At 33.5% G+C, this 19,195-nt stretch overlaps 1 protein-coding gene across 8 annotated transcripts in view; it reads right to left on the minus strand.

The window, feature by feature from the left end:
- The window catches only part of Gria4 (glutamate ionotropic receptor AMPA type subunit 4), a 334,303-nt gene that overhangs the window by 206,177 nt on the left and 108,931 nt on the right, over positions 1-19,195 (minus strand). For all 8 annotated transcript variants that reach the window (XR_010049759.1, XM_063256141.1, XM_063256144.1 and 5 more), the window contains one exon: positions 4,789-5,028. Coding sequence is in view for 7 of the 8 variants with exons in the window: in XM_063256141.1 (XP_063112211.1) it covers positions 4,789-5,028 (240 nt within the window). In the remaining variant the exon portion in view is untranslated. The remainder of the gene's footprint in view (positions 1-4,788; positions 5,029-19,195) is intronic.

A 19,195-nucleotide genomic window follows, 5' to 3' on the forward strand; every position in this document is an offset into this window, starting at 1 on the left:
TAATTTATAAAGCATGTTGTTGAGTGACCCTTACCTATGACGTGGTTTACACTGTATTTCAATCTTAATTGGGAAAATCATTTGCACACATTTGTCTTATTTTTGTAAGGAGGTAATGTTTTCAGTCAGAGCTCTAAAGGAACTTTTTCTATAGATGTTCAGAAAGAAACATTTTTAAAATAAAACTCATCAGAAATCATGAATCATTTGTAAATGTTACTGCTGGGGAAAGTCATAGGTCATTGAAAATACAGAACTGGTCAGAAAGCCTATGCATCTTGGTCCTTTTCATGTAAAAAATATTATTAGATCTTTAGATTCACATTTTTTCAACCTAACGATTGTTATGGAGTAGGTTTCCTGTCCTTAGAGCTTAGACATGGTTGAATAACTCAACTGACAAGTTCAGTGTCTACTCAGAGCTCTAGCAAAAAGTTATTTACACAAATTTATATTTAAAACAACATCAAAATAGTTAATGGGAAAAAGCAGAACTCTGTTAACATTCTATATATTCATTCATTAGTTTGTCAGATTCTTTAATTTTGATGAGTTAGGTGAAAATCCCTTTTCAGTGAGTACGAAGTTCAAAGGCATTGTTCAGATCCTCCATTATCACTGACTAAATATGGACAGTGGGAAGGAACAGCCACCCGGGTGACCTATCAGTTGGCAATGTGTACCTATGCCTTGTAATGACAATTGACCTGATCCAGCACCAACATTCATCTTTGCCCCCTACCGTCTCATTTAGGCCTCTTCAACCTTTCCAGCAAACCTTCACAAGGCTGCCTACACTACTAAGCCATCTGTAGGTTTCTGTACTTCCATCTTTGAAATTTCTCTATTATGATGACCTACAGATTATTTTCCTATGTTCTGCTTTTTTTCTTTTTACTACCCTAGTTTTAGCTTCTTACCATTATTCTTTGCTCATTCTCCTTGTTTGCCAGGCCTTGTTAGATTTCAGCACTCCTTCATGTTGGCTACCAGCAGCATTTGCCCTCGAATCCCTCAGTGTGGGACCAGAGACAGTGAGATCTGCCACACACACACACACACACACACACACACACACACACACACACACACCTCATTTTCTCTTTGCCTCTTTCCACAATGGAAGAGAGACTGGACACATAACTTTCTTCATAAAGATATATGGCTCAGAGCAAGAGTGCCCCTCAAAGACCTCATGGGCAGACCTATTGGAAGGTGACTGAATCATGGGGACCATGTAGCTGACTTGCTGGTCACTGGGGTCAGCACATGGAAGGATGTGTCTCTCACTATAGTGATAGCAGCATTTCCATGTTATGCCATCCAGTACGTAATTTCCTAGGTTTCTGGGCATGCTATGCAATCTGTAGGATATATTCTTGGTAAGAAGAATGCCAACAAGAATCAATGAGCCAAAGGAAACAAGCAAAATACACTAAAGGAAAACTTTCTGCTCCATGGTCTGCCAAATATAACTCTCCTAGTAACAGTTTATATAACATTTCAATATATGATATTCAATACAAGATATTTAACAACCTCTGAAATAAAACCATAATCTAGAAGCCACTTAAGCCATAGTCTGGGAATCACTAATTTTCATACAACAAAATTAAGCATTAAAGAAAATCAAGGGTAAGTGAAACAAAATCTTTGCCAGCAATTGCGGATAACTTTTCAAGAGATCAAAACTGTTGGCAATCATAACAGTTTTGAAAAATATCGTCAGTAATCATTACCATTTTAAAACATTGGGATTGTTTCTCTTCCTTTTTCTTTCATTCAAAAACTTACTTTGTTACCTATGATATGTTAGGAATGGTCAAAAACACATGCTAAATATTTAAGGATCTGGGCAAATAAACACAGTAAACATATATTTACTTGTTAAGATGATTTCAGATGAGAAAATAATTGTTACTTATATATGTATATCAAATTAACTTTTATCCCTTCAAGGAAAATTAAATCATGTCAATTAGAATTTAAAAATTCAAGTTATACTTTATTAGAAAATTTGATATTTTCAAAAGATTTCTAAATATTTAAATTTAATTAAATCTAAATAATGTCTTTCAGCAGTTTTCATTATAAGGAAATTGAATTTAATTCAAGCACTATTTCTCTAAGTGATTTTTGTATGTTGGCCATTAAATACTTAATCTATAAATTACGGCACCATTAATCACAAATGAATTATATGATTAGATATAAGGTCCTAAAATTTTTGGAACCTATTTTGAAAGACTTCTCTTATTTACTTCATTAACTTATTTTGTATTTTTAGAATAAAAGATCATTATTTTAAACAAAACATAGAATTTGACTTGAGATCTCATTATAACATACGAATTATTGGAGAAGCACTCACCTATTAGAAGAAGGGATATGCAGATACATAGTCCACATAGTGTGTATATGATCTTTGAAAGATTTATGCTCAAGATATTTGCTAAGATCTTTTTTATATTGAAAAGTATTAGTCAAGAAAATATTTTATAATTTCAGTCAAATTGAAATATGTTCTTTTTTATAATATATTATCTAAATGGTTCAGTTCAGATTGACAACTAATAGTAGGTGAAATAAATAGGTTCACATATTTACAGGAAAGAATTAGCATATGCTATGCAATAGAAAATATACTGATGATACTGAATTGTAAAGCTTATTTCTTAAAATAAAATTTACCAAATATGATAATAAAGGAGATGTATGGGCACCACTGTTGTGACATCTTCAATGATATCTTTCTATCTAATATCTAATTTTTAGGAATAAAAATTCATTTAATGAGTTTTCAATTTGTGAATATAAGAAATTGTAACTGAAATTTGAGGGTGGATTATAACCTCAAAATGTTTGTTTTGCTTGTTTATTGTTTTTTACATGGGAAAAAAGAACATCTATTGTTCTCATTCATTTTATAAATGGAATTCCTTCTCCTTGATGTTCTTAAAATATTGCCAGTTTCAATTTATTGAAAGAGAATTTCTTGTATTCTGATAACTTTTAAGCCCCAAGAGAAAGGATTTAACTATAAAACTGTTCCGTAATGTCTATTTTGAATCATGTTATTTTGCTACATTTATATCACTAAATGAAAGACACAACTGAATATATGTATATATATATATATATATATATATATATATATTTGCAGGTGAGAAGATATATATATATATATATATGTTAAGAAATGCCTAAATTGACAAGTTACTGTGGACAAAAAAAAATGTTTGGAATTTTGTTATATGGATTGTCAATAGATACTGTGGTAGTTACCTTGCCTCTTCAATATACAAGTCGATGTGTATCATTTATAGTCTGTACAGTCTGATACGTAGATTTAAAATGAAAGGTTACTGGCAAGAAGCCACTATAGTAAGTCTGTACCACTGTCATAACCCTTTGATTACTCATAAAGACAACATTGTGGCTCAATTAGATATTATTTTAAGATATTCTAAAGCATTAACTCATTTGCCTGTGAAGGTAATAATTGCACCTGAAATGTCATCACAGAGACTTTTAAAAGAGAAGTTGATGGGAAATTGTTAAATGTATGGTATGTGATGTTTGGTATAAATTTCTTCTTCTTCTTTTTTTTTTTTTTTTTTTTTTCTGAGACACAGTATTGCTGTGTACTCCACGCTAGCCTCAAACTCATGCAATCTTTTTGACTCAGCCTCTAATTGCTGGTATTTTCAGGTTCACCTCCACACCTGACTAATCTTCATTTTCTATCCCACAATTTCTATAATTCTTGGAATCCCTAGAGTGAGAGGAGTGTCTTTGTTTACAGTAATGAGATGGTTGATTACCTCTGCCAGCAAAAAAACCCTTCAGCATTGGTACTGGTTACTGGAAAAATCAAGGCATGTTTAGGAGATTGGGACTTCTAATCCAACTCCCAAACCTCTGTGGAAGGAAAAGCACCAGAAAGCAGATTATCAGTGGCCAATTATGTAATCAATCAGTACTATAAAATGATGTGTCACGAAATTCTAGAGAACAGAGTTTTTAAAACTTCAGGACAGCTAAATGCCTGGAGGTGATGGCCCAGAAGTGGCATGAAAGGTTTTTATGCTTCTAGTGCACGTTTTCCACTCATTGTTTATCTGTATTCTTTGTAACATCTTTCATAATAAATAAATAAACATGAAAAATTGCTTTCTGAGTTCTGTGAGTTGATTTGACAAACCAGTGGTACTCCCTCCGGAAGCTGTCATGGGAACTCTGATACACAGCATTCATTCAAAAGCACAGGTCAAACATCAACTTGGCTTCTGAAGTGGGGGCTGTCTGGCAGGGATGGAGCCTTTAAACAGTGGTAAGTGATGCTATTTTTAGGTAGATAAAGGTAGCACTGAATTAAATTAGAGGACAGCTAGCTGGTGTCTACTGGAGAATTAACCAGAGAACTGTTTGGTGGGTGGGCTTGTGAAAAAAGTCCACATATTTTGGTGACCCTGTATAATATGTCTGATGTTGTGTGATAGAAGGAAAGTCATCTTGGTTTGATTTTGCTATACATGTAGTTATGTTAATTCAAGCAAAGTTGCAGAGCATGTTTTCCCACATATAACTTCAGGAATTATATGTTTTTTCTTCAACTAATAGTTTCTTCCCAGAGTCAGGATAAAATATTGATAAAAGGTATCAACTATTTTCTAATCTTAGCAGTAATAAGGGTAAGTATATATTTTGGCTAAATCACAAAAGCAATCCAAGGCCATTTCAAATGGACAGTTAGTTTTCCTGCTGTAGGCAGGAATTTGGACTTACCCCTGTCCGTGTCGTACAGGAAGACAAAACAGTTCCATTCATAGTGGTCCAGCAGACTTAGGAGGGCTCCTCGTAATGAAGGCCTTAGCTGCAGCACAAATTGGCTCTCCCCCTCTGTAGGGAAGCTTGGTGTGATAAGGGAGATGTGTAAGGCGCTGCAGAACGAGGTCAAAGTGTGTACTGACCTCTTATCATAGAGTCCAAAAATGGCAAATACTCCTCTGGAGTACTGGGAACAGACTGAAATGCAAAACAGAAAAAAGAAACCATTAGCACAGCTGAAAATTCTTGACCTGGGAATCTTTATCCTGTAAAATAAAAGAAATTTGAATTACTGATACTACCTATGTAATATAAGAAGTTAAATATACAATTAATTGTACAATCACATTTTTGAGTTTGTACTCAAAGTCATGCATTGACTGAAGCTGATCAGTAAAAATTAAGATGGTATTTTCAATTAAATGAAAATTAGAATAAAATTAAGTAATATTCTCCATATGATGTGGGGAATCCCATGCTAGAGACCTTCATAGGTGATAAATCTAAATTTTATATGATTATCTTCTCACCTGCAAAAATTACGATGATATACTTTTGAATTTTTGAGTGTTAATGCTCTAAATTGCTTTCTTTATAAGCTATATGCTATCTTCTCTATTTTTTGGCCATTATGAGACATAAAGCATAATAGGATTTATTAAGTATTTATAAAAGAAAAATATCCAACTCAAATTCTATGTACCTCCCAGAAACACAGCTGATCGCTTCAGCAGACTGGCTGGTTCCGAAGGCTTGTTCTGACAGTGGATTTAGACAATGGCAGTGGATTTAGACTCCTTTTTTGTAAAATTTAAGGAATATTATAATTTAACCATTATCTTGAACTTTAATTCAGTTCAATTCTTATACTAGTCAATTACATGAATTTACTATTGCATTTGTTAATCTAGTAAACCAAGTAGATGAATTCGACCCTCACCTCATGAACGTTACCCTATGGCTTTGGGGGTATTTGTATCAATTCTTTACTTTTAGGCTGATATTGCTTTGGTCCTTTGTGTTTTCTTTTTTTCTTGTTTTCTGGGTTTTCATGCAAATTGTGATCCTGTTCTCAAACTTTACATGGCAAATAATCTCAGTCAACCCCTCTTTTTGCTTTGTGGTGGTACGTTGTGGATGTAGGACTTGGCATGTGCTAAGCAGGTGTCCTATCACAGAGCCACAAACGGATGCATTTTTATTATACTGGAAAAAAGAGTCAAAGGGCTTCAGAATGCAAATCCTAGCTTCCAGTTTTTAGTTTGGTGCCAAAACTACACAAAATTTTAATATTTGTTTTAGAAAAAGTAAGCAAATAAGATTTACAAATTAGATACTTTAACTTGTTCATCTATATTGTTCAATTTACACAGTCTTACTGTTATGGCACATTAAGACCATATTATTTTCACGTTTTAGTTTCCACTGTTTTTCTAGGAATCCAAGGAGTACTCCAGGAAGACTCGTGCAGTTTTACATGGGAAATATTGGTGAGATAACATTAGGTGGGCAACACTGGACCACTTTTTCTGCTACCCTTTCTACTTAAAAAAAAAAAAAAAATCCCAAAGCATTCCTGCTTCTATCCATTTCAGAGATTGAGCCACTATCTGTGTAAAGCTTTACATGTAAAAAGTATTAATTACTAAACAACTGATATGGTAAATCTAGAATCCCGTGAAATGTCTCATGCATACATAGGTGGAGCTTTTGGAATATGACTGAATTATGCGATTGCTATAGTTGAGTCGCTTTGGGGAGATGGTGTCACCGTAGAGGAGGCAGGTGACGGAGGTTTAAGTGTGTGACCTGGAAGGGTATAGCTTCCTCCTAGCTCCTCCCCTCACTCTCTGATTCCGAGCCTCCATGACATGAATGACTTTTTTCTGCCTAACCTTTCCACTGTGTCTTCCTGATTTGGATTTGCTCAGCTTTGGGTAAAGGCATGAGCCTTTTAAGCAGTTGAGTTTCAGGTGTTCTGTGCTAGTGAGGAGAAGGTGACTAGTACTTAATATTGAAAAACAACAAATGTGCTACATAAAAAGTCGTTCTACTGCGTGTTTTTATTGTATAATTTTCATTATGACTTCCTCCCTATTCCAGTGCTTACTAAGGTATTTAGCTCATTTCAGTTTATTCTAGTGAGTCTCAACAAATTCCATTTAATTTTTTTCTGATATTTAATCATCTTCAATATGATACATCTTCTATTTATGCATTTTCATTTGTATCAACATACATACGTATTTTGCAACTTTTATATTTATTGGAAACTCTACCTGCATTCCTACATTATTACTGTGAAATTACACATCTCAGACTAATTAACATTGTTCCCAGTTGTAATCTGTCACTAACATTTTGTACTTTGTTTGCAGATTTCCACATGTGGTAATATTCCTGCAGTTTTTCTCTAACTTAGATACTAATCGGGGCAGGTGAGGAGTACTAGGTTTTCTTTGTATGAGAAAAGTTGTTAGCCAAATAGTCAATGTTATTGCCTTGCTGTGATACTTTGAACAACATTTTATTTACTTAGTATATTTAAATTTAAGAGTATAACTATTTTCCTACTTATTATAATCTAGCTTTTGAAGACCTCTTAAATCAAAATTTTGCTTGGCTATTTTTTATGGCAACTATTGTTGCTTAGCATACAAATAATTATTCAAACAATGGAATTTATTAGACCATAGAAATTATACATAAATCAGTGATGGTAAAATAAACTGAATATAAGTGTGTTCAGGTTATATAAACAGGAAAAGAAACAACTTCATTGCTGTCATGTATAAAATGGCAAAATAAGCAAGAATTAGTGCTTAGTCACTGAGAAGATGCAATGATATTAGATTGATATTTATTTTGGGATACAAACAGTAATCAGGAAAAAACCATTCATTGAAATAATCCAATCATAATTTTAAGTACATGTTCTATATTTTGCTTCTCTAATGAGATCAGTTGGATCATGTATTATGTAAATAAACACATAATATCAACACATGGTAATAAACTATTCATCGTTTAACAGATCATATCAATTAATTAAATATGGCTTCTCATCAGGTAATCACTCAGCTTCATTCCAGTGCTGAAAAGAGTTATGTAATTTATGATGATTTGTAGTCCTGTCTCACATGCAAATCAAGTGACATTTTCTTAGCTCGGTGTTTCTCAAGCTGTGAGAAACTTTCTAATCCAGGAGATGTGCTGAATTTGACATGACCACTGCAGTGTGGTCCAAAGGAATTGGGACTACTTGTCCACCTACCGCCCTCCTCTTTCTCCTTTACTGTACTTCCAATTCTCCTCCTCTTAGTGCCTGGGATACCGGGGATCGAACTCACGATTTCCTGCTCGCTAGGCAGGTGCTTATGCCACTAAATCCCTGTCTCTAACTGCTTTATTAGCTCCACTCTTCCATTTTTTAAAGCAAAGAACTCATTTAACCCCATGTTTCCTCCATCTCTCACTACCTGCTCACAGTTCTCTTACGGAGGGAATTGTCTATTCACAAACTTCCTACTTGGTCCTATACTTTTGCATCACTCAAACCATTTTCATCAACTTTATTAACGACCAACTACATTGCAATTCCTAGATTTTGCTCCTGTCTTGCAGGTATCCTGTTGTGTTTGACTTTTTTTTGACTCTTTGAAAGGTTTCCCTACTTTGTGTTCTAGCAGCTATCTGTGTTCTTCAGTCTCTGAGGATGTATTGTCTACTCTTATAGTTAGTGTACCTCAATATTTTTTCTCTCCTTAGCTCTTCACTCTATGGATACTTCATAGATGAGCTTCTGTAAATTAGTGATTTTAATTATAGTCTGTTTTCTCAGGGCTCCCCAAATTGTACCATGAAATTCACATACTTTCCTTTAACTTTGGATTCACGTGTCCAGTTGTCTTTCACAACCTGTGTCATACTGACCTTTGTGAAAATGGCTGGAATAATATCATCTTTATCCTGTCGGATGCCATAGTGCTTTTTCCTCCCTGTTCCTAACTGAAGTCAGTCATCTGTCTTCTCACTGACCCTGAGTGACTTCCTTGACTATTAAATTGTAATAGAATGAGTACATATGACCCTTTGGTGTGAGATTGTCTCTTCCTGTGGATATATGACCTGTGTGTCCAACTGCCGCCAGACTGAGAGCAAGCCTGGGCTGTACGAAGAAATCCAAATAGAAAGAAAGGAACAAAAACACATGTGACTCAGCCACAGCTGACAGCCGGACTGAACCGCAGAATGAGTGAATAATATTAGATAAGGACACTCTGGTCCTCAGTTAAAATACTCTGATAATGTTTCACCAAATAGTGATTAAATCTTGTCCCAAATATAAAATCATGGACAAAATTTTAAAAAAATCGATCCTATTTTAAGTCATTAAGATCAAAGTGGTTTGCTGTGGAACAATATGTAATAAAAATATCTATATGAACTGTTTTTTTTTAAGTGTACCTATATAATAAACATTCAGTAAATATTTTTAGTCAAAATAGTTAATGAGTATTGTTTTAAATATGTACAAATTAATACTTGTCCATATCTTTTCCAAGAGTCCATCATCAACTGTTCTTAACTCTCCTTTCCCCTTATAATACAGAATTCTACATACTATGTTTTTTTTTTTTTTTGTGTGTGTGTGTGTCTTTTTCATTTTTATTGGTACCAGGGATTGACTGCCTGCTTGCAAGGCAGGTGCTTATGCCGCTGAGCTAAATCCCCAGGCCCAGAATTCTATATACTATGTTTATTGGTTCAGTTGTTCCTCTTAAATTTTATAGTCATACTTGAAATAAATTCTTAATTTAATGAGTATCTCTACATTTTTTTGAGTAATGCAGACATGTGTAACCATATTGACCTCAGACATCACCCTTTTGTCATATATATTTTTGTTTCGCAGAATTATAGCTTTACCTGTGTTTAATACTTTTAAATACCTCATATCCTTTCAAATATATTTATTATCTGCAATGCATGTTAACATAACATTATTTTGTATGTATTTCACTTTTTTTCATGGTTGATTACCAACATATACTTTGTAATTTCAAATTATGAGTTCATTTTTTGAGTTTATTGGTGCATTTTAGATACATAATGATCACACTCATCAAAGGGAACTTATATCTGTGTATGATACATATTGTTCCTCTTTTTCTCCCATTCTCCTCCCCTACCTTCAACCCCTATTCTTCTCTTTATTTACAGAGTTTTGTTTCCATTTTATTCTTTTTTCTTTTCTCCCCCTTTCCCCCATCCTGCCCACCTTTCCTTCTGAACAATTTCTATTTCACAATATCTATTACACATTTTGGTTCTTAATTACATCTTCAGTTTGTCATACCAGACAGACAATGTGATAGACATGCATGTTAAATTTATTTCATTCATTTACCTAAAAATGTTTTAACTTATCATTCTTCATAGTCAAATAATACTCCATTTATAAAAAGTATCTTTTTTATTCATTCATCAGTCAATGGGAATTTGGATTTTCCCCAGTATTTAGCTATTACAAACTGCTGCTATGAACATAGGTGTGCAAATATCTCTGTGGTATAAAGCTTTTAATTGAAGGTACTAAGAAGAGGAGTAGCTGGATCCAATGCGCCTCTAGTCCTTGTTTTTTGAGGAATCTCTAAACTGATTTCTTCAGGGAGTATACATTCACACCAGCTATGAGGAAAGGTTCCTTTTTCCACACGGCCATGTCAACATTTCTTACTGTTTTAGTTCCTGGTGGCAGCTGTTCTTTCTGGAGTGAGATGGAATTTCAGCAGTGTTTTAATTTGCATCTATCGAATGATCAATAACGTTGAATTTGTTTTCATATATTTATTTTCCATTTGTACTTATTCTGACAGGTTCTTTTCATTTCAGATGCCCAGTCTTGAACTCGGTCTTTAAATTTTGAAGTCTAGTTATTTTCATTCTTGTTATGTTCTAGATACTAGTCTTTTGTATGAGGGACAACTGGCTGAATTTTTTCTCACTCTGTGGATTTCCTTTTCACATTGTTGGTGATTTAATTTGATGTGAATAAGATAGAATCGTAGTTGCTGATTCTTTGTAGTATTTTCTCTGCTACTACCCGACTATATAAAACAAATACTAATGGACATGAAAAGTCAAATAAATGTGAACACAGTTGTAATGGAGGTCCCACTGTCACAAATAGATTTACCAACTAGACAAAAAAAAAAAAAAGAAATATCAGAACTAAACCAAATTTTTGATCAAATGGACTTATGTTGGAAACCACTATGAAGCAAAGCAGGTCTGCACAGAATTTAAATTTTACTAATTGACTTTCTATGTTTTTTGTGAGTCTGTCCTAGGCCTAAGCCCCTTGCTGCGGCGGGAGCTGAGTCATAGTAAGTGAACCTCTATGAATCACTGGTCCTGGCTGAGGCCTGTAGTGGCCTGTGAGGACAAAGATACCTCAAAGGGCAAGATAAGCTCACAGCTACGGACACTCTGGCTCCAACCCCAATTAACAAGGTAGAGACTGCATGTGCAAAGATTACTCCTACAGTCTCACTTCTACCAAGTCTTCATGATAAGACAGTGATACTGAATTGACTTGATTCATTACTTGGAGACGTTCTTGAAGTGACTCCCAAGGCCCTGCTCATTGCCTGTCCTTTCCTCAGTTTCTCCACATTTGTCCTTAATCCTAATATAAGTGGACTGACCCAGAGAATCCGTTGTCTTTACACTCAAAGCCTCAAGCTTAATTAAAGGGTTTTGACCCTCTTGCAGCCCTACAAATCATATAATTTGTCTCTTTTTATTTAACCTCTGCTGTACACTCATTTGGGAGATCGAAGATCTAGGACAGAACCCGACAGACTTAGTAGATGTTTATAAAGTATTCCACCCAACAGCATCAGCATACACATTCTTCTCAGTGATACATGGGACATTCTCCAAAATAGCCCACATAGTAGCTTACAGAATATGCTTAAATAAATGGAAAATAATTGAAATTACCCAATGCATATCATCCCACTGTAAAACAATGAAACTGGAAATCAATGGCAAAGAGGCTATAAAATCTTCATAAACAAAAATTAAATGATACCCTATTGGACAACTCATGAGTCTCAGAGGAAATTAAAAAAATAAGTTAAACAGTACCTACAATTAAATGATAATGACAATACAATATACCAAAACTTATGAGATATGATGAAAGCAGCCTAAAGTAGAAAATTAATAGTGGTCTATTCTCATATTAGGAAAACAGAATAAACTCAAATAAACAACCTAATGCTGAACCTCAGACTTCTAGAAAAAGATGATCAACTGAATCTCAAAACTAGTATGATGAAGAAAATTATAAAGATCAGAGCAGTAATTAGTGCAAGTGAGACTAATAAAACAATATGAAGAATCAATGAATTGCAGAGATAGTTCTTTGACAGATTAAATAAAATGGACAATCATTAGCCAAACTCATCAAAAAAATGAATACTGAAATTCACACAATTAGGAGTAAAAAGGCTAAAATCACAATGGAGTCTTCAGAAATCCAGAAGATCACCAATACCTGCTTTGAGAAACTTTAATAAGATGGAAATCGCAGAAGACATGGATAGATTCTTAACTATATATGAATTACCAAATAAGTCAAGAAGATATAAACATTTGAATTTACCAAATATCAATCATATTGAATGTGTAATTAAAAACTTACCAACAAAGAAAAGCCCACATCTTGATGGATTCACTGCTGAATTCCAAAAGAAATTTAGAGAATATCTAATACTATTACTTATCAAGCTTTTTAATAAAATTGAAAGGGAAGCAATACTCCCAAAGTTATACACGGAAGCAAGTATTATCCTGATACCAAAGGCTCAAGAAGGACTCAATCCTGAGAGAGGGAGAGAGGGAGAGAGAAAGAGAGAGAGAGAGAGAGAGAGAGAGAGAGAGAGAGAGAGAGAGAACTATAGGCCCATCTGCCTGATGAATATAGATGTAAAAATCCTCAATGAGATACTGACAAACAGAATGCAGCATAACATTGAGAAGATTATATATCAGGACCAGGTAGGATTCATTCCAGGAATTCAAGGGTGGTTCAGCATATGCAAATAAACAAATGAAATACACTATAATAACAGAGCCGTATGAACATCTCAAGAAATGCAGAAAAAAACCTGACAAATACAACATCCATTCATGATAAAAAGCCCTACAGAAAATTGGAATAGATGGTCTTTATCTCAATCTGATAAAAGACATCAATAGCAAACTAACAGCCAACATCACACTGAAAAATCAAAAACTGAAAGCCTTTAGTCTAAAATAAGGAACAAGAAAAGGGTGTCCATTATCACTACTCCTATTCAGTACAGTTATGGAAACATTTAAATTAGACAAGGGAAAGAAATAAAAAGAACGAAAATAGGAAATGAAGTTGTTATTATTTGCAGATTACATGATACTTGCATAGAAGACCCCAAAAACTCCACCATGTCTTCTAGATTTAAAATATGTGCTGCCAAAGTGAGCATAAGACATTTAGATTTAATACACAGATTCAAAACATGTAAGTTGATACAAAGCCATTACTCAAAATCAATACCATTCCTGTATACAAACAGCAAACTCACTGAAAGAAAACTTCAGGAAACCCTGACTTATATAATAGTACCAAGAAAAAAAAAATACTTAGAAATAAACCTAACAAGGGAAGTAAAAGATCTCATTATATCCAGAATTAAGCAGGAGCCTGAGGACTTGGTATTTTTGCTTAGTGAAGATTGGTAGTGAGTCCAACCATACGAAAGTTAAGCAAGATGAAGCAGCTGGTGCAAAGGTCCTGAGGGGTGATGAGAAGGGAACTTAATAGAAATAGGAATATATGCTTTTATATATTGCTGTAGTATGATTCAAAGGCTAGCAGAATTTTAAGTAGATATTAAAAGCAAACTTATTGATAGTTTTTGTTTAATGGAGAGAACTGGGAAGAAGAAAATTGTATATACATATGAGATTTCCACAGTCTAATTTTTTACCACAGAATTTACTTTATTTATTTATTTTGCACCTGTCATAATTATTTAAAATTACTTATATGCTTGCTTGTTTGTCTATTATAGCTGGGAAAAATATGTTGCAATAGTAGAGATAATTTAAATATCTTGGTTTTTGGCATATTCTAGGCCTTTATATCAGCATATGGAAACTACTCAGTATTTACCGAAAGGATAAAATCATGGTTTCTGGTAAAGATACAGAATGAAGAGGAACTCAGGAAAGTCAAAGCCACAGAAGTCTACTTTTCACTTTCCTGAGTTGACTCTGAAGTTTAAAATTTCCATTTCTATAGTAACTCTGGGCACTTAGTCTCTACATACGTTTCTTCTCTCTGTAAGACTATGAATAAACTCACCACTAGTTTTTAATTAAGCTTGGTTTCTGAATGCTGCCAAGTACTTGACATAGAAATTTAATACATCCTTGTGAGGAAACTAATTATAATCACACTTATGTAATAATTGTGTAACAGCTCAACCTCATGTGATGAGAGTCCTCTTCATGATTGACAATATATGCCTCTACATTTTTTCTAATTTTTAAAATCGGAGAAATGTTGTATTGTCATTTTCATGCATTTAATTCTCCCCATCCGGGCTGTGAGGACACGGCCAGTGCACTCAGCGGTAGAGGGACTGAACCTACTTATGGCATGTTATTCATTTCCGGTCTTGCAGCCTCGCCAAAGCTTCGTGCCACAGTCCTCAGTCTTTGTCTTTGTTATTGTGTTCCACGCTTACTTACCTAATTACCACCACTAACTTTTCTAATCCTGCTATTTATCTTTCTTTTGAAATCAATCTAAAAACCTCTCTGGATTTAAAGACTGACTTATCTTAATGTACTTCTAGCCCACTTGAAAACCTAACAAAGTCAGGTTGCAATAGTTCAGCATCTCTTTTCTTCTTTGTATTATTTGATATTCATATGACAAGCTTCTAATGTTCAGATTTGAAAAAGCTCACTTAGACAGTGGATGGAGAATGCTGGGTCCAGAATTCATTAATTTATGCCCTTAAGGCATTATTGTAGGTTATTAATATGTAAATGCTAATATTCTTAGAATTCTAAATGGTTGTTAGTTACAGTACATAAAGTTATGAAGCTAATCACCATCACTGACAAGTTGAAATGCAAATTACACAAAATATTTCACTTTAATTTCATCACAATTAAGTACTCTAAGTTTCTCAGATAGCTTCTCTGAAGTGGCCTCTGGACTGTGCTGTCAAAGATCACAGTAAGGGACAGTCACATGCTGCAGGCTCACAGCCCTGCTCATGCTTGCCTCCAGTTTTATAATATCTCAGCTTGAAAGCACATTTCAATTCTAAATTAAACTAATTGAGGGCTCAGTAAAAATATACAGCCTTGTTTGCATATTTCTTTCCGGAGTCGGGTCATCATAATGGAAACACATGGCTCATTCTGCTTCCAAGATCTATAAAAGCATAAACAGAAGCCTATTTACAGTACTCAGCACAAGGAGCAAGATTCCGTCCTGTGTGAACATCATTCTTTTATAATACTAATATGCAGCCATAAAGGTTCCACCAGGTGAGCCCTTTGTAGGAAGGAAGGTGATAAGAGAAGAAGAAACTTATTTCAAAAAGTGACCTAAATCAAAACAGGTATATTTGCTTCTGATCAGCTTCCAATCATGGGTAAACAGAGTACAGTACAGAAAAAAGATGCACCCAGTGATTTATTATTTAGCATTAAGAAATTTGGAATATATTTTTATCTTTAAGTGGCTCCTTAATGGAAACATTTGAATTCTATCTATATTTTATACCTTCTGACTTGATTGCATAACTGCAGAAAGAATCATTTTACGCCAGAGCAACAATTTTTCAATGTCTAAATAATATGCTGGAAGCTTTCCTTCATCAGGAGACACAGCTGTCTTTCAAAAAATCATTTAAATGCGTTTTGGAAGTAGAGACCATCAATTAAAAATGGAATGCAGTGATAATTGGGCAGCAAGTTGACTGCATTTGGAAACAACTATCCTTGTGACTACTAGACTTCCTGAAAATCTGAATTGTCATCGCTTATTTTGGATGCAGAATTTGTGATATTCGTTAATGTCTGTTTGTGCCATTAGACATAATTCTGTGACCACAAGGACTGGGATGACTTTAGGCATCAATTTTTTTCCTCTTGCCTCCAGCATAGAGCTTGGCACATAACGGGGGAGATAATAAGTATCTGCTGAGGAAATGGAGGCTAAGAAGAGGTTATGTATGAAGGTATTTCACATTAATAAATACGTTTTGCTTAGTTAATCCACAGAATGAATAATGCTCAAATACAATAGTATTTAAGATAACATAGCTACCAGGGTTAATCTAAAAGTAGCTTGTTTGGAATTTTCCATTCATACTTTTAACTTGTGCTTTATGCAAACGCTCTATATGTCTTGAACATTGTGGGAGCCATTTAGGCAGCTAACTGAGGAAGGGGAAGAAATTAACAATTAATACATTCCTTCTGTGTGCAAGACTCTGTAAGAGTCATTATTTTACATTTTAGGACATTCTTATAGATAGGTTTTAATTTTGATTTTTTTCTTCTTTTAGTATTAAAATTTGGTGACATTATATAACTAATGAAAGTTTATACATCTAAGTATAAACTTATACATCTAAGTGATGAAAAAACTTATACATCTAAGTGATGTATAAATTTATACATCTAAGTGATGAAAAAGTAGTTTTTAACCTACGTCAGATTCCAAAATTCACGCTCATTCCACAGCACTGTTAAAAGAAAAATCTCCAGCTAACTACTTCTTCCTTTCTGCTCTGCTGAAGGTACTGGGGCCATTTTATCCTTATTGATCCTACACGAGGCACTGTAAGAACACTTACCCTTCATGGGAATAGAAGGCGGTCTTAAGGGATTACTGAAAATCGGTTTCCTGTTAAGAAGCTACTTCTTAAGGCAAACTGAGTTTTAGCTGTGAGTTTAAAAGAACAAACACACATATAACTCATATCAACAAGACTGAAACATTCAATGTTTCAATATTTTATTTTTGTGATTGTGTCATGTTAAAATTTTAGGAGAAAATTTAAAGCTAACCATAGCTAGACAAAAATATAACATTTTCATGATTTAGTTTCTTCAAATATAGTAACAAATGCTAAGAAATGTCTTCCTTTTCCAAAATACAATATTAGAACTAGTGGCTAGATGTTTGAAAAGGCTATAAGGTCATTGGTTTAATGCATTATGATTCAATATTTTGCCCTTTCTCAATGTCAAGAACAGAATTCAAACATTTGGGCCATAAACCACGAAGGAAAACATGAAACAGAAATAAACAGTCATTTCAGTTACTTTCTCTGTAAAAAATGTTTTTTAAGACAGATTTTGGACTCTCAGACACATTTCCAGAGTTTTTAATTAATAAATTTTCTTTTATAAAGTTTTTTACTTCTTGCCACTAATTTATATATTATAGAACAGAATGATGTTTAATGAAAATGTTATTTGATTTCCTATGATATTAAAACATGATTTATTAGTCAATAATATTGCTAACAATTTCTATATCTATGTATATGTTTGTATGTGATTTAGGAATTTATAATAGAACATACTTTAATATAATCATACAGTATTAAAAGCATTAAAGCTTGAAGTATACAATTCCATGATTTTTCATTAAAATAGTATTTTTATGACAACTCAGACTTCTTAGAATTGTTTGAATTTTTTATGAATTCAGAGTTTACATTAGAAACTTGATGTTTGAAAAAAATGTAAGATATATATTTGTATTTATATGTGTATACATTTATTTTCTTGGTAGATAAAAGACAATAAAATTGTTCTATCTAAAATAAAAAAATTATATAACATTAAATTTGATTACATAAATAGAATAATTCATATCAGATATTGAGACCAGTAGACATACATACTATATCAAATACTACACAGTAAATTTTAAAATTTTTCTAAAGAATTAGATTATTTAACATGTTATGCAAGAAAGAATATCTTTCAGAATTTGTACAAGAAAATTAAACTTCACAGTTCTGTGAATACTCATGAATATTACCCCTCTCATTTTCTAACACAGCCAATCATATCCTCAAAAAGAGGTAGAATCATTGACTCTTATTCCAGTATAACTCTTCAGCCACCTGAATGTCTATGGAACCCGAACCTCCACTACACGAAACCTTCACAATAACATGTAATGTAAATGTGTGATACTCAAATTCAAGCGAAGAATTAAAGGTAACCAAGATATCTGGAGACTTTGAGTTTTTGACAGTCATTAAATCTGAAAATGTGTATTTGACTTATTTTTAAATGTTGGTCATTAATTAAAGCATTTAGTTATTTTAGAATGTAACCAGATGCATTTTATTTGCATGCAACATATTAGCTAGAACTGACAATTTTCTGTGAGCACTTTCATTGTACCCTGATCATTTATATCTGACAATATATTACCAAACCACATTAGAGGAGATTCACAGTGTTCATTTTAAACTGCTGCTCTTACATTGGAGTTGTCTATTGTCAGAATTAACATGTGAATAAAAACATTAACATGTATTGTTCCAATACATGAATTAACATGTATTGTTCCACTGACAAAGAGAAATATCTTTTCTGGATTATGGAATTTTGTAATTGGAAAGAATCAGACCATCTAGATGGATTATCTCCTTTTACAACTCAAGGAACATGATTCCCTAAGAGATAATATCACCTACTGATCACCTTTAGACACTGATAGTGTAAAGCCAGTATCTTGAGTTTAGTCTCAAAAAAGAGACAGAAGTTCAATTCAAATAAGGCAGGCAGTTTAACGGCAGAATCCTACTGTTGGATAGTATCAACAAATTAATAGAGATTTGAGAGTATATATTTTATTTATTGTTAATGGTGAGAAATACACTTGAGAGCATGGGAAAGGTATATGTTCCTGTTCACTGTTACATTCATATTCCATGTTTTGTGATTTTTTGATAAGTGAGTATAATAAAATAATTCTGCAAATTTTTGCCATGGGTCTGTGCATATTTTAATTCATCAAAATTTTACATGTGATATAAATTATTCACCTTCTGTCAGTCAAGATAAGTGAGTTGCTTTATTTCTCTAATTTACTTATATTCAAATAGACATGTAAACCATGGAACATAACATTGAGTCATTAAGCAGTTTTTTGATTCTGTAACTTGATTTTTTTCTGACTTAATATGCACAAACACCATGAGATGAGGTTTCTAAGAACTTACTCTGAGAAATTTGTGTTTGATACACAAATACACAG

This window comes from Cavia porcellus, unplaced genomic scaffold (assembly GCF_034190915.1).
Source record: "Cavia porcellus strain 051 isolate PalLab524CR breed Dunkin Hartley unplaced genomic scaffold, mCavPor4.1 scaffold_9, whole genome shotgun sequence".
NCBI lineage: Eukaryota > Metazoa > Chordata > Mammalia > Rodentia > Caviidae > Cavia > Cavia porcellus.